Source organism: Schistocerca serialis, chromosome 7 (assembly GCF_023864345.2).
Source record: "Schistocerca serialis cubense isolate TAMUIC-IGC-003099 chromosome 7, iqSchSeri2.2, whole genome shotgun sequence".
NCBI lineage: Eukaryota > Metazoa > Arthropoda > Insecta > Orthoptera > Acrididae > Schistocerca > Schistocerca serialis.
Genome location: NC_064644.1, coordinates 125,694,658 through 125,712,235, shown reverse-complemented (window position 1 = coordinate 125,712,235; position 17,578 = coordinate 125,694,658). Strand labels below are relative to the sequence as shown.

Here is a 17,578-nt window from a genome sequence, read left to right as displayed (position 1 = left end):
ACTGTTATTAAGGATTCAATCGCAGATAAATACTTGTGACAAGCAAAGATGATTGCCGCTAGTTTCGTTCACAGTAATTGAAGTTGTGCTCTTAGATTCCTGTTTGACCGCGCACTCGGAAATTGCTACATATTCAGAAAAAAATAGTGACTAATTTGTGACAAAAAAATATAAATTTCATTGCGAGTTGTTTCATGTACAACCATTTCATTTCTTAAACATATGGAAGTACAAAATCGAAGATAGTAAATACTGAGAAAGCACACTCTTACATGAAAAAGCAACAAATATTTCAGAAAAATACATAACTTTCACAAATAATGAAATCTCAGAATGTGTTACAAACATGGAGGGAGAGAGAGAGAGAGAGAGAGAGAGAGAGAGAGAGAGAGAGAGAGAGAGAGAGAGAGAGAAAATTGTATCCAGTAGTATGTGAATTTACGATCTTCAGCACTGCAGTTCGTTGCCTTAACCTCTTGGCTACTGAAACTCTAATTTAAGCTGTCCTTTTTTCTTGCAAATGCAGGCTGACTTAGTTGCCAAATGATGCAGGCATAAGCAGTAAACGAATGAAATTTTGTAAGGTTTTCACTATCAGGCTTCACAAAGTTCCTTACCATTGTTACTTAAAAGTTTTAAATGCATTTCGATAGTTAATAAGTAAACCATATGCAGGAACAAGTGCGCAAAGTCACTAGTAATTTCAACTAACACCCATGTAATATACATCAGCAGAGCCCACCTTCTGAAATTTGATAATAACACTCATGTAATATACATAAGTAGAGCCAACCTCTTGAAATTTGATGATTTTTAAACTCTTAATTACATAAAAATAACATAATTTGTGAGATATTGACTGATAGGAAAACAATCTGTTATGAACTCACTTTCCACTCTGATGCATCTTGGTGATTGTTCAGTAAAACATAGTCATTAAATCTAAACCTAAAACCACCCAGTAATTCTAAAATAACGAATTCTAGCTGTAAAAAAATCACACAGAGTCAAATGAGTGGCCATGCCAAAACCTAACCACCTCTCAGTATAGTTTTCAGAAAATTGGCGGCAGGACTGATCATTAACAGGTCTCAGAAGCTTACAGAATAGCAATTTTGAATAAAGAACTGAAAATGATGTCACTACTGAGGATAACCTACCACATTAATCGGTACGAATGAGACAGAATAGGCCCCATGGCCTGGCTCTCTTGGTATCTGAGTGGCACAAAAGTGGTATTTCATGCAACGTTGATTCAGTTATATGCTACTGACCAGAATGTTTCAGTAATCGTACGCAATATATATTATATGGGTAGCGAGCTGTTAATTTGGAAGGTACAAAAATATCCATGTACTTAACAGTAAATGGTATCCAGACTGTAAAAGCAAAAGGATGAAGACGGAGTCATGACTAACAACATCCGTGGCACTTGTTGGGGGAGAATGGGAGAAAATGGAACTGGAATAAAGAAACGAAGTTGTTAAGTACAAAAACTATAACAAATTCTATTCTTTACATAAGATATATTTACAAGCAATCCCTATTCACTATAGTTGTTTTAGAAATATCTGTTTTTTCAAATGAGTTAACAGACATTCAGCAACATTTAAAAAAAAAAAAAAAAATTATCAGAACATTATTATATTATTTCGGTTTATTATGTAGTAGAATGAACTTTCTGTTTGTATATCTGTCACTTAGCATAAGACGGATCGACCATATCTTATGGTGTCTAATAAAACACTTTCTGTTGCTGTTCTTGACAAGTTGTTTCTGTGGCATGTGTACCTGGCCTTCTAGCCATGCAGTTTCTCCTACTCTGTTCGGGCAGCAGACCTGCTGAAATTCAAGCTGAATTTTGTCGAGCTCAAATCCCACTGGAAAAATTGTCCATTTGACTGTACCTAAAGAGTTCAAATGGAATTCTATATTTAAATTAATCAGAATTAAAAATAAATATGTGGGTAGAGTACATTAGGGGCATATGCAAAGAGGAAGAATTGTCCGCGAATGTAATAGAAGAAAGAGATGTGTTGGCCATAAGGTATCCAGTGTTAAATTCAGAATTTCACAGAATCTTTTAGTACTTAGAATCAGTATAGAATGGGTAGATCCTAGTGCTAAGATATGTAACTCCTTCCAGTGAAATGCAAATATCAAATATTATATATACTGTTGAGTCTTGTCTTATACCTTGTGGCCTGATTGTGTGCTGGATAGCATGAAGGACAGTTCAGAATCGAATTCTAGTTTATTTTTATGCTCTCAACTGAATATGGGCCAAAAATATTTAGTAATTAATGAAATCCAAGTTTGTGGTGCGTATTACGCCCATCTGGTAACTGTTTCTCAGTGTTTTTATTAATTTCATATTTGTAGTGTAATATAGGAAACTTTCTTACAGGTGCTGCCTTTATTCTCATGAAGTACTTGTTAGTATTTTGATTGGCATTGACCCAAGATATCACCTCACTGCAATGTTATCATGTTTACATACATGCTCAGTGACAGTATGTCAGTGACATTTGCAGGTATGTCTATGTACCATGTGAACTGTTACTAGGAAAAAATAAGCCTAAATTATATCCTGTCACAATCAGTGCTAAACTTGTTAAGGACAGATACATTAGTAGGTTTATCTATTTTTATTTCATTACGTGCTACTGTCAAATCAAATATGAACCATAGGCTGTGAATCAAAATTAATTAACAACACAACGTTTTTCATGTGCACCTATTGTAATATGGCTTTAACTAAAAGTTGCATTCAGAGATGGCAGTGAGTCTTCTCTGTATCAAAAATAAAACTAAAATAGTCATTGAAACAGTAGTTGTTTTGGACACTGTCATGTGTCAGCACATGTATTCGAGACAGTAATGTACAGTAAATCAAAGGCATTTTCTTTTTACCTTCCTCCAACCTTAGTCTGCAGCCGTATGTTTAAAGAACTGTAGCTAAGTGTTATATGAGTTATAAAGAGACCAATGCAGTTATGCAATCAGCAAGAAAATGTGAGGAAAAAGTTGTGTTAACTTTCAACTATTCTTTAAGGCTGTATGTACTGATAGGGGTAAAATGTGGAAGAGTCCCATTTGTTAAGATACTGACTATGGGCAATTTAACTATTAGTGGTGTATAAACCACTCCATGATCAGTATGCACCCAGTACTATTGATGACAATGAGCCCACCGGTGCTAACATAGAGTATGTACATTTCAAAGTTTCTAGGTAAATGCTTACAGTGTTGTTGCATAATGTGGTTAATTAGTTCACACAGTTTGTAGAGCTGGTTTCTTTATTTATCATACACATGTCAGAAACAAGATTTCAGTGACACTGTTAGCCTTATGGGTCATGTTGAACAGAGTTCACTGCCTGTTTTAAGGATATTGGAAGCTGTGGAAGTGTGTGGTGCCAAACAAGGGAATAAAGTATTCTCATGGAAACTGATTGTGAGAATAAATTCTCTTGTTTCTTTCCATCTGCTGCTGACACTATGCCTCTTAATGATTCTTGCCATTACTCACCTCAGGGATGGGAATATGGTTCCTCTCCTTGGACTTGATACACATAATTAGTTTTGCAGTATTGCAACTGATCTGTGTTTTAGTATTCTGTGTGAAGCATCCACATGCTACAGAGCCTTGAATGCTCAGGGCATGGAGTCATGAGAGGATTAGGGTGTGTTCGTAGGGAAACTCCTTTAATTTGGTTTGTATGCAGGCCCAGAAAGCATGTTAGTGTGTAACACATATGGAGCAATGACTGTAGGACAATTTGAAGCCTAACTCAAAATCTTACCACTTACGTACTCCAACAACTGCTTTCACATACACTTCACAATCTGAGGCATTGCTTTTTTGTGGGTAATGGAAGCTGACATAATTGAATGTGTGCCACCAGTTAAACCAGTAGCATGCCGTATTGGAAGCATTAATGCGTACCCTTGTCATGCCAATATTGTGTACAGAGTTTTTGGTCCATTACACTTGTGGAGTAAATGGTACACATCTCTCACTGTGGTCTGATTTTGTGGTCAAGACCACACTCATGCACATGACCCTCCTCACTCTTCACTGGTTCCACACATGCATTATAGTGCTAAAAATACATGCTTTAGGGTTAGAAAATCATTGATGGTACCACAAACTCATTTCTGAGAGACTGAGTATTCTGCCCTGGCACTTAAAAGATTAAGTGTTTTACTCTTTGGGACTGAGACATATTGGCACATACTTTCATGTTTCTGATTAACACTTCATCACTGGCAGAGCTTTTTGTCCCATTGGCCCTTCCTGTCACACTAGGGAGAGCACTATTGGCAGGATATGTTTTGGTGTAAACAGACCTTTCTTTCTGAATATAGCAATTTTTCATAAGTATTGTTGTAATAAATGGGTTGCAATTGAATTCATAGATATGGGCAAAAGGACTCTCAACCACTAGCTTTCAGAGGCAAAGCAATTGTTATCTGTAAAAGAAAGAAAAGTATTAGAGAAAATGGTTTTGGTGATGAGTTAGGCATAGAAGCCACACAAGAATACCTGATTAGGTCTCTCTTGTCAGCTGCCATCTTTGATATTTCTTACTTGGAAAGTTATGGTATGTCATATTTTACTGTGATGTTATTCATTTATATCCTGTTCTGTTTCTTCAGACATTATTTTAAATAAGTATTGGAAGGCTTCACAGGAAGAATGATGAGCATAATACTAATGTTGAATATGTTTGTCTCCTTGAAACCACATGACGGGAAGTCAAGTAAAGTTGTGACCGATGGTGTGGTAGACAGTACTGATGTGTGGGAGTTTGGGTCAGTCCTGGAAGTGTGCTTGGATAGCTGAAGTGGTTAATGAGATCGCTCACAACAAGCGGGAAAATCTGGGTTTGATTCCCAGTCCGGCACAAATTTCCATTATGTCACCAGTATGTAATATCTTCACACCTAATGCAACTAATGTCAGAAAGATTCCAGAATTGTGAATAAATTTTATAATTTGAGTATAGCTGCAGAATTGTCACCAATGCCTGTTTCTTCAAGCTATGTTAAAATAAGTAAATCTTTGATCTGCTGCTGAAAAGAATTTATTTATTTTTGGCATGTTATTTCACATATTGATTCCCTTAATGAAGGTTATTGAAACAGTCTGTTAGGGTGCTGAGTTGGTTCAGTACAACTATCAGTAAGAATTCATTTTAATAATTGCAATTCTTGGTTTTGATGGATAACACTTAACACCTGCAAGATCCTTGTTTAGAAAGGTATGTGCTTTGATGTAAGCATATACATAGTGCATGTATAAATTATGCATGTAATGCAAAGCTTTATCACAAGATGCTAGTCATTGTTGCCTGAGGAAAAAAGTAATACTGTAAGGAATTTGTTAGACGGGGGTGGATTGTATTGATGAGCAACAAGTGAATTCCTGTGAAGTTGTGTTTTGTGAGATGATAATTGACCTGATATTTGCTTATATTCAGCTCTTGAGAACTCTCATATTTTGCTCAGTCTTTTACTGTTAATGCAGATATAAGTTAATGGTTGAAATATATTCAGTTTGGCATCACAGAGGAAACTATCTGGCTGTTGCCTTTAGGTCTGCTTTTCGTATCTGTTTAGTTTGGCTGTTTTCCATAATTTAAGGCTTCATGAAACAATTGCATCCACTGAGATTAATATTTGTAGCTTTTCTTTTGTTTGAACGGAGATGAAGAAATGGCTGCCCTTCCCTCCTCCTACCCCTCCCCCTACAATTATAAACACAAATTAAGTTCATGACTAAAGTGCTCTACCATAATATAAAGACAGGCAGGGTTTGTGTAAACTGTTCATGAATACACAGATTGATTATATGAAGTATGGTGTACTAACAGCAGAAAATGAAGCGAAAGTGGGGTGAAGTGTAGTGCCTTGGAAGTTGTCGCTCCTACTACTGAAACTAAGTTTCTTGGGGAGTAGGTAAGATGTGATTTGTACAAATAGTTAATTGTCAGCAGTGAATGGTTAATGACACAATATGTTGTTTTAAACATAATTTGTTAATTATGGTGAAGGTTGATTGTGATATTAGCTCAGTATTGTAGCTGTATAATTTTGAGAAGCAACAAAGATCATTAAGTGTATATTACTGTTTATTCAAGTGAAATTCATTGTATGGACTGCTGCATTATAGTCATTCTTTGATTTTACCATTTACAACATGTTCATCGTATCTATTTTGATTTGAACTGTGAAAGGTTTACCTGTTGATAACTACCATTCATTCACATTGCTTCATTTAACGGGGAGACAACTTTTTCCTTCTATAATGTTAAAATAAGAAACTCTAGTATGCTAACATATAAAATAGTCATTACATTTGTCTGTCATTCATTGTTAACTTTGAATATCTGCAGATAACAATGTTTGAAAAATTATTGTGTATAGGACTACATCAACAGACGAAAGTTAACGGAGTTTGGGAACTTGTCACTGGTGGAGGAACGAGAGCAGCTTGAAGGAGGAAATGTCAGTGTAAATTTGCCAGGGGTCAGACGAGGCGAAATGGCTGCTCGTGCCACGAAACCAGAGGTTCGAGTGTCATGTCTTCAATTTTCTCCTACAGGTACCACAGTTTCAGTAACAGGGCAATAGCCTGTAAACTTAATTTTCGTCTTGCATACCTGACATGAATTATGTATTCTTGGCATCAGCAGCGTATTCTTGCATGTTTTTGTGATCAGATTTAACAGCTATATCAGGGATAATAGTTTGATCACTGTTAGGATATAATAATATGTTGAGTGTTGTGTAATTTCCATTCTCACTTTTGCAGTTCGTTTGACAGTAATTACTATTCTCAGTAAAAATGTTCTAAATACATAGTGTGTGTGTGTGTAAAGTATCCATATAAAGGTCGGATTGTGATGTTATGACATTGCTATCTAAGGTCTTAGTCAAACCAGTGTAGTGAAGAATAGTTAGTGTTGTCTGCTGTATATATAACACTAAGGCTCACAGCTTGCATAATTTCAATCCTCCTCCTTTTCTGTTGATTTTTTATTTTTATTTTTTATTTATCATGGTGAAACCATGTTCCTTTTTTAGTTCCTATTTCCACTTGACTGCATGTGCTGTGGGTTTTGTATACTCCTGCTGTGGCAGGTGGTGGACATGAGCCTTTGCAGTGTTCAAATAGGCAGGCACCTTTCTTGTTGGTTTAAAAACTACGTCAATACTGTGTTTCCTTAGGGCTGTGCTAAAGGGAAAGTCTTCCTCCCTTTCATTAAATCAGTCACAGAACATTGTCTACCTTCTCTACAGTCTGTGTTCAAATGCAGTGAATAACCCCCTCATCAAATTAGCACTGCTTTAACTAGAAATAAATGTGACTACTCACAAGATAATGAAGAAAGAAGCTGTTCAAGTCCTGGGCATTCTTCCCACATACGAGCAATATTTCAGCCGAAATATCATGGCAAGATGTTGATGTCATGTGGCTACAATTTCAAAATTATTTCCACAGCTTAAAAATGAAATTAAGAAGATAGTATTTCGAGAATTGTGAAGGCTTTCCATTTTTTAGAGATAGAAAATTTTTTATTAGATAAATTATACATTATTTGTAGAAAATTATTTGTTCTGGGAGTAATACATAACCTGAAGAAGTGAGATGAGATGGCAGCTGAAGTCACATCCTTGTAAAGTGTGTAAGTATGTTTTGTGCATGTATATACCTGACACCATAAATTTGTGAAAGCAAGAAGGGAAGGAGTTAGAAGAAAATCTGACATCCAAAACAATGTAGGAAAAGAAACATTGCTTCTTACTGTGAAGAAGACATGTCAAGTTGCAGACAGGCATAATTAAAAGATTGTACCTTTCTGCAACTTGACATGTCTTCTTTAAGGTAAGTAGCAATCTGTCTTTTCCTACATTGCTGATATTCCTAGCTGCAGTTTCCATTGTTTGACTTAACAACAAAGTAAGGGAAGTTTTTTCTCCATCTAGGACCTAATATAAACAAACAGATTTTATTGTTTAATGTGAAACAAAAATTTTCACATAGGCAAAAGATTAGTTCCATAAATACTTACATAAACTCCCAGGGGAAAAGAAAATGTTAGTTAACCCCTTGAAAGAGTGCATTGTTCACATTGATGTAGATTTGGCACCAGGTGAGTGTCCACCTATTGCTGACATTAGTCATGGCAGTGAAATGGTGTGTATGTGCCAGTCTGTTGTATGGAAACAGTGTAATAAGATGTGTCAATGTGAGGATGTGGAAGAAGAGAGCATTAATAATTTCATATGCCCATAAACATGCTATGAATGAAATTGCCTGATTGGTTGACATATCAACATGGACTCTCCCTTGGCACACAGTAAATGCTATACCACTTGCAGCCATCTGACACAGCATAAGAGCAGTTTTTGTGAAAATATGCTGACCAACAGGAACCTGAGATGAGTATCGTGTCATGTCATTGATGATGAGTTTCAAACCTGACAAGAACTGCTGCTGTCAATGAATGCAGGTCCATCTCAACTAGTTTCCAAGCAAACAATTGGAGTCGAAGCACCTGTCAAAAGCCCATTGCTCACAGTGGTACATACAGATGCACATCTTGAATGGGTCAAACGCAGAAACTGTAGTACAATTAAAATTACTTGACAGTAGATACTTGACGCATTGCAGCTGGTTTCCCCCAGTCAGAGCGCTCAATGTCACTCCTGAACCGTTAGCTGTTTCCAAACTGCCACAACAGTTAGTTCAATTCCAATTCTTTGTTTGGCTTCCTTTGTTGGTGCATTTGGATCCTGAATCCTGTGAGTCAGGCCCTTTTATTTCTTATCTCATCACACAACTCCCCCCCCCCCCCCCCCCCACACACACACACACACACACACACACACACACACACACACACACACACACACACACACAGTGTTAACCACACACTGCCGGATCCTTGCCCCACAAGACATGATTCATTGTCACAATACAGTTATTGTAATCACAGAGATTGGCTTTCATTAGATAAGCTTTGCACAACATTGCGTGAAGCCACATTTTTAAAGGGTGTCAATTTATCATTGCATCTGGGACACCAGTCGTAAATCCATCATCTGTTGGCAATGTAATGGTATAGCTTAGTGGTTAGCATAGAAATCTGACGTGTAAAAGGTTAAAGGTTCAAATCGCAGCATTGCATTGACTTTATTTGCTTTTATTTTTTCTCCTATCATTCTTTTTTGTTTGGATTCTGCTTGTGTCACATATAATCTGCAGCCAAGTGCCAACCAGGATTGGTCATCAGTTGGTAACATGGCATCCCATGTAGCTAATGTGAGGGTAGTTTCAGGTAACCAGTAACAGCGAGAAATTGAAGTTTGACCAATAACAGCGAGAAATTACAGTTCGCTTGACTGCTAAAACAAATTTTGTTGTGGAAGGTGGCTTTGCTTACAATCATATCATGAAATTTTTCTGTCTTAAGTTTTGCCCATAGAGGTTAGCCATAAACGCCATGAACAAAGTGATTGTGATTTTCGTTCTGCCGCAGATTGCCATTTTCTCAGATACATTGCATATAACGAAGTTGTGGTTAGTTTAGGACAAGAGTTTAAATTCAGGGTCACAAAACTTGTCACTTGCCACAGTTTAATCAATGGTCACTTAAAATCAGCTGTCACCAGAGCATCTCCCATATCCATTGTATCTCACAGCAGTGGCTTCCAACATTGCCCCGTGTTACACATTAACAGCAATTTTGAAATGACATGTCTGTTCGTGTGTTGCATGTAACCTAGCAGTAGCCAGCAGCGGGTGGGGCAACACTGTAGTGTCAAGTGACAAAGGCCAACTATCAAGTAATTTTAATCAGATTATAGACAGCAGATTACTGGAGGCATGTAGTATGGATAAATAAATCACTTATTTGTCCCTTCAAATTATACCAGGTGTCTAGTGCACTGAGACTCAAATAAGTGTGTAGAGAGTAGTTCCATCTGGAGATGGTTTTGTGGTGTTTAGTGCAACATGACTTGGGCCAAATCTTTTCATGTAAAGTGAACATGAACCAGGTCTATTCTAACATTCTCGGTGACTAGAGGTTGCCCTTACTTCTATATTTTCATGACGCATATGCTGTGGACGCTTCTGTCTTCCATAATAACAGCTGAATGTACAGGGCTCCACATCTTCTTGGTCTGGTTAACACACTTGCGCCCTGTCGCACCACACGTGATCTTGATCCTACAGAAAATGTCTGGATCTATTTGGAACAGCAGGTACAATGTAACAGTCAACATTCTCGTAATTTGGTAGCTCTGTAGGATCTAATCATCAGTGAGTTACTTCAATTGGATACAGAATTCCTGAAAAAAAAAAAACTGATGGACTCCCATCTCCACCAAATTGAGACTATTATGGAAACTAGAGGGGGTCAATAACTCATTGCCTGATTGTGTGCTTAATTGTTACATACAAAATATCGTCGGTAAAGAAAAGTGTATTACAGGCTATCTGCAGTCGAATAAAATTACCTATGCTTATTAGACAGCAGATAAGAACAAAAACAAAAGACAGATAAAGATCTAATCATTATGGGGTATTTATAGTTTAGGAGGTTTATCACTTAAGAATTTTGTATAATAGAGGCACTGCCTGATACTGATTTACGTTTTCTAAAACAGTTGCATAATGAGGCAGTGTGCATTGAGATGATATGATCTACTACTATATAAATATGTAATTGAAGGAGTATTGCTATGGGAAAGGGGGGGAGGGGTGTATACACGCTTATGTGCCTTTACTAGCAAGATCTCAAAAGCTATTGGGAGTATTGTTTTCTGTTGTGTGTTCCTAGGCACCACACATCAGTGCACTATAAGTGAGTGGTTGCCATTCTCTTGTTATGAATTAAAAGATTGTATTGGATGCAGTAATTATTCCAGTAATTAAGCACAGTAGCCTCAAAATCATTCAGTATTAAATATATGATGCTAAATAGCAAATATTGCCATAAAAGTTATCTGTGTCTTCCATGAAATATTTTTCTGAATCATTTGCGAGATTAGAACTATTGAATTTGTATGATACCAAAAAGCTGCTTTGTGTATTAGTAAACAGTGTCTGCCTTCTAGTGAAACATGTTTGTCTTTATGCATACATGTTTCTCCAGTTGTGACCAGTGGATGTTTATCATCTTCAGGTAATGTAATGGTCACTCATCTGTGAATTTGGAATAGGTTGCAGTCTCTAGGTTAGTGTTTCTATTCACATTTGTACCTCACTTTCATATTGTTTCTTCTTCTAACCCACTCCCCTGCCCCTTGACTGTCTGTCACTTTCAGCCACAAATCTACAGTACTTGTAGCACAACATTTGCAGCAGTCTTGTTTGTGCTCAGTAGGGGATGGATTGAACATCATTCAAAGGAGTGGCAAGGGGGGCAGCATACTGAAAATCTTGAAACTGTGAAATTCATTGTTTGTAGCAGTTTCCTTCCATGGCAAAAGCTGTGTACATTGAAGCCCCTATTTTACATTTTCATGCAGTCCAGACTTAGAAAACGCAAAATTGAGGAAAATGCAGAATCAAGAACAACATTAAAAATCCCAAAATACAAGCAAAGACATATGGGATTGGCATATATAATTAAAAATCGTAATCCTCTCCAATATATTGTATAAAAACTGCATAAGTGAAGGAAATTAAATGTACTCTATAATGTTTATACAATTATTTGTGGTAATGAATTTCATCAGTTCTTAAAAAAATCACAGGTGTGTACACAAGTTAAGTCATCAAAAAATTGAATACAAGGTAACAGAGCTATTTTCCGACACGCTACGACCACAAATTATATGTCAGAACACACGTTTTTGAGATATCTTTTCGTTGTGGTTACCCAGAAAAAATCTAAAATTGATGAACATGGTGAGTTGAAATTAAAACTGTGAAGCACGGTGAAAGGTGTCAGCATCTAGCATGTGGGCTTGTGCATTTTCAGTCCCTCATTGAGGGAAATAGAGACACGAAAAAATGAGTTTACTTCTGTAATTGACATTAGAGCTTATTAGAAGTCAGCTCAGTGAATTTCTGTACACTGTATAAAATTTAAATTTAAAAGAAGGCTCAAACACTACAGTTCCACTTCGTGCCTTCTATCACTGATGCCCGTCTTTGTGATCTACAGTGCAAAGTGTATATGCTGGTAGTATATGTAGTTGGCAGTTGTATCATGTCAGATTTGAATGCCAAAGTCTTTAAAATGTGTTTTTGCAAAACCGTTCTTCTATTTCTGTATGACATCTCTGCCATAGCACATGATCTGCACAAAAAGTATATTTTCAGCACTTCACAAAATGCTTTCACCTCTACCTGCACTCCCATCATTGAAGGGCCACTCCCTCTCTCCACATATCCAGCACGCGAGTTCATTTGATGTGTGTTAGTTTGGTGTGGTGGCTTTACTTGGTGTTGGGTGACATAACACGTTGCCAGCCAATAAGAGCTCACTAGCCAGAAATAACCAGTGTTTTCTTGGTTCTTACCGAGCATATTCTTCAAGACTCAGTGTTTGAATTTAAAATGTTTACTATTTATATTGTTGTTGAATGGCATATATTGGGTGCAAGGGCTGAGAGTCTTGCCTGTCTGGCCTGCTGACAGGGCATACATATTGTGCACCTGGCTGCCAGACAAATGACTCGGTTGTCGACCGCTGCAGGCTATGGCAGGGAATGTTCCACTGTCAGCTAATCGTATGTTCCAGCATGTTTAGAAGCACTCTTCAATAATACGCTTTATAAAATCAGTATCACAATTAAGTCACAGTGACAGCAGTTTTTGATAACCACAAAACAGGACTTCAGAAGTAACCCACCAATTTCTGTTGTTATTCCTGAGCTGGGAGAAAGGTGTCTTAATAAAATAAGAACTTTCTTTGTATTTGCTATTTAAAAGTTCTGTAACTGGAGATTTACATTATCAATTTATTTGCATGTAACCTAGCATAATTTTATTAAATACGTGTTAAGATTTATAGTTTTATAAATGAGCAGTTCCTAGTGAAGACGCCCAAAACTTGGACAAACAATTCTTACTCTAATCATAAATAATAATTATTGAAATTCAAAAACAAATTGTCGCATATAGCCTGACACAGATTTAAAAAAGGAAAATTTTGGTATAGCTCCTTCTGAAATAAGCCTATTGCCTTATTTGTAATTAAAGCCTGAACTTGAGTCTCCATAATAAAATATTCAACAGTGAGATTCTTGTAGCACAACTCTACGCTAGCACAGGAAAAGTTCAGTTAATGAAAGGACTAAGTCACAATTCTCAAACATGATTGACTTTCTTACAATATAACTCTCTGAGCAAGTTTCATTCCTCGGTACTTACTAAAAAAAAAAATATACATACAGAATCATTGCGCTTGCGGACTTGATCTTAAGAAAGGGTAGACAAACATCAGCTCATTTAGCATTAAACTTTTAGGCAAGCTATTAAAATAAAAATATATTTTACCAAGCAGTAATATTTAAATAACCACTACCAAAGCAATCAGAATCCAATAAGGCTGGTACTTCAACTAGAAAAATAACTAGGCCAGAATACAAACTTCGGTCTTACTCTAAGCCAGCATCTACCCATGAGCTCACAATTTTTAAAAAAAATTTAAGACGAAGTTTCTCATAAAAACATTACTCTAATTAAATATAGAAATCTCTAAAACTATTCGAGTTGACTTCTGCAATAGTTCAACACAGGATCATTCAACAAACTTGTGGTTTTAAAATTAAGCCACCACTCACGCAACTACAAATGCATCAAGAGATAATGGTTATAATTGGAGGCGTATACTTAAAGCAGGATTACACATCTTTCCTTTCATTACACATGAATTGCCGCTCTTGGTACGAACACTTTTACTCTCCAACAATCAACAGGCCCAGCTCACCCGTCTCCTCAGGCAGGTCGTTGTACACACGGGAGAGAAAACAAAGTAACAAGACAAGCTTCTAAAACACACAAACAGCTGGTTTTGATTCAACAAGCCTCAAAAGCATGTTCATACATGCTTCAGGGAATACAGGCCAGACAATTATGACAATTTAAACTATGGCCTGGAAAACTTCAAGCAACCAATTGGTCTAGTAAATAAAATTAAAAAAATATTTAACCACTCTTGATAAACCATCAAAACACGGGCATTTCACTACTAAGGAAATCGTTAAGGACTGGCAGTTGTCAATACCTATAGCACAGATTGAAGTAGCTGGCGAGAATTTCAAATGAGGCAAAAAGAGGCAGCAATACATTAAATCACATTGTTACAACAGTCTCAGTTCTTCTACACGTTGCCAGCTTATACTGCCGCCCTGTGTGCTTCCACACACAGTGCATATGCAACTCAAGCCTCCCCTAGCACCTCTGTGTTCACTCTCTCTTCCGTACCTCGCTGCAGGTGTTCGCTATGTACATAGTGATCCATCTGACGTTTCGGATGAGATTATCTTGAAAACTATACATCGGGTAAAAATAGTGGATAGGACAAGTTCGTAAGCTCAAAGGGGGACATCAAATGATACTACACGTGACCCCCAGCCCCTGCCTCCTTCGGTGGGGTGGGGGTCAACTTTTAAATCTTAAATGGAAACCCCCATTTTTTATTGCAGATTCGGATTCTCCATAAAAAGTAATCAAGTTTTGTCTGAAACATTTTTTAAAACTATTGACAGATGGCGCTGAAACTAAGAAAAATTAAAATTGGGAAAGAACTCCGATTTACTTAAAATGATCCGAGAACGATGCATCAAATTAATACAAAATGTGCACCAATTCTTTAATTACGCCAAATTAAGTTTTTTTTTTTCCTCAAAATATATCCTACCTGCCACAGTTTTTGATGAAGGGAGGTGGAATGGTATTAAAATCTCGTTAGGGAACTCTTCACAATTGCATGACTCACCTGACTGTGGCGCTACTGTGGCCAAACTGCAAACTATGGCTCAGTATAAAGGTGGGTGCAATGCGATCAGACATCACTCCTCTTTCAGATTGTGAACCGTAAACATCAACTGATAAAAGTAAATTATTCTTTAGTGAAACATGGCTCACTATCCTCCTACAGAGATTGTTGATATGATGTTAATTTTAGGTGAATTCCATAACAACTACACTGCAGCTTCACAATTGTATGCGGATCATTTCCCAAACAGACTACATCCAAGCGAAAACATTATTCAAAATTGCACTCAATGAGCTCGAAATAGATACATGCACCATCCACCTAGTCATCACGAATACAATGAAAGTGGTGCTCATACCCTTACCGTTCTCGCTTGTGTTCAACTGGATCCCGAAATGAGTAGTCATGTGATTCAGAGACAAACTGGAATACTGAAACCAACTGTTTTGAGGATTTCGAAGGCACATAAATATCATGCGTATCATATCACACTGACACAGGCATTGACACTGAAAGATATGCAAATACGCGTGCATTTCTCCCATTGGGCCTTGGAAATGATAAGAGGTGACAATGATTTTTTTTTTATAGATACGTTCACCGATGAAGCCACATTAAAAAACAGTTGCTGATTAAATCGTCATGATTGTCATTATTGGTCCCCTGTCAATCCACACTGGCACAGACCCATTGACAATCAACATAAATTGTCATTAATGATCTGGAGTGGAATTTTAAATGGTTACTTGATAGTTACAACTTCTCCGTAATGATTTGTTGGAGCTAATGAAAGATGTTGATTTAGAAACTAGGCAACGAATGTTGTTCCAACAGGATGGAGCAGCTCCCCATTATGCTAAAAATGTGTGGAACATTTTAAATTTACGGGCCTCCATGTTCACCAGACCTAACATCTGATTTTTTTCTTGTGGGGTAATTGAAAAAATGTTGTTTATGACAAGCAGCCCACAACCCAAAATGATATGGAGCAGTGCATTCGAAGAGTGTGTGCAGCCATACTAACGGGATGTGCTGCTCAGCCGGCCGGAGTGGCCGAGCGGTTAAAGGCGCTACAGTCTGGAACCGCACGACCGCTACGGTCGCAGGTTCGAATCCTGCCTCGGGCATGGATGTGTGTGATGTCCTTAGGTTAGTTAGGTTTAAGTAGTTCTAAGTTCTAGGGGACTTATGACCACAGCAGTTGAGTCCCATAGTGCTCAGAGCCATTTGAACCATTTTTTTGTGCTGCTCAAAACTGTGGACAACTTTCTCAGATGATTGACTTTATGCATTGAAGCAAATGGGGATAAATTTGAACAATTTCTTCGTGGCTAATGTCATTAATTAAGCACCCCAACTTGTGAGAGGCAAGGGGACTCACACTAATGAAGCACCCCATAGGGACATCATTCTACTACATCCATGTTGTTGTTCCTGGGTAACGCTAAAAGTAGGATACAGTACACTTTGTACAAAAATAGCTTAATTTGGCATAACGAAAGAATTGGTGCACATTTTTTATCGATTTGATATGTCTTTCTCGGATAATTCTAAATAAATCAGAGTACTTCCCCAATTTTACTTCTTTCTCAATTTCGGGGCCATCAGTCAATGATTAAAAAATGTTTCAGACAAAACTTGATTACTTTTTATGGAGAATCTGAATCTCCAATAAAAAAATGGGTGTTTCCATTTAAGATTTAAAAGTGGCCCCTACCCCACCCAAGGGGACAAGGGCTTGGAAGTCACATGTAGTATCATTTGATGTCCCCCCTTTGAGCTTACGAACTTGTCTTACCCACTATTTTTACCCGATGTATAGTTTTAGAGATGATCTCATCCAAAACTTCAGATGGACCACCCTGTAGCAAACTTTATGCTTGTTTTCTCTTTCCATGTGTCATGTTCCATCCAATTGACTTTTGTGGTTTCCTGTCCTCATTTTTGACACAGGTTTTGGACTGCCACTGACACAGTTAAAAACCTTTCCCCTATTTTTATTCTTTTTACTTTCCTTTTCTTGAAACATAAAGACTTAATGAAATACCCTTAAGTTTCCTTTGTGTGTGATATTTTTCAAAACATTCCACCATGCAGAGAGCAGTATCACACTTTTTGCATCTTATACCTGTCATTTTTTTTGCTGTGAATTAGCAGTACATACCACATAGCATCTTTGGGGAATCTCCATAGCTCTTGAGGAAACCTGGACAATGCCATTCTTTATTTCGCAGTTGAAATAGTTTCTTGTTTTGGTGTCCTTAGGATCTCAGCTTTACTTGTTTATTGATGAAATTTATCAAGCAACTAGTGGATTAGTTCAAGGTAGAATGTTTGCAAGTGGTGTGTTCTGTTTATTTTTTATTTCAAAAATTGTTTTTTCTTTCAGCACACACAACTCAGTCAAATGGAAGAACACCGTCTTGTACCATTTCATTGTCTTTAGGATGCACTGTACATCATGTCTGTCTTACCAACAGCAGCCATTGACGTATTGTAGCTCACTAAGCAAGTAGTTTTAGATTAGTTTGGCCTGTGGTCCATTTATGGTTGAAACCATCCAGACTTCTTTGTTGTCCATCCATTTTAGAGCCAACAATGTTCCACAG

General features: G+C 37.3%; 1 protein-coding gene across 2 annotated transcripts in view; it reads left to right on the top strand.

The window, feature by feature from the left end:
• LOC126412810 (periodic tryptophan protein 2 homolog) overlaps nt 1-17,578 on the top strand; it is a 117,721-nt gene that overhangs the window by 95,355 nt on the left and 4,788 nt on the right. For both annotated transcript variants that reach the window (XM_050082593.1, XM_050082594.1), the window contains one exon: nt 6,433-6,610. In XM_050082593.1, the coding sequence (XP_049938550.1) occupies nt 6,433-6,610 (178 nt within the window). The remainder of the gene's footprint in view (nt 1-6,432; nt 6,611-17,578) is intronic.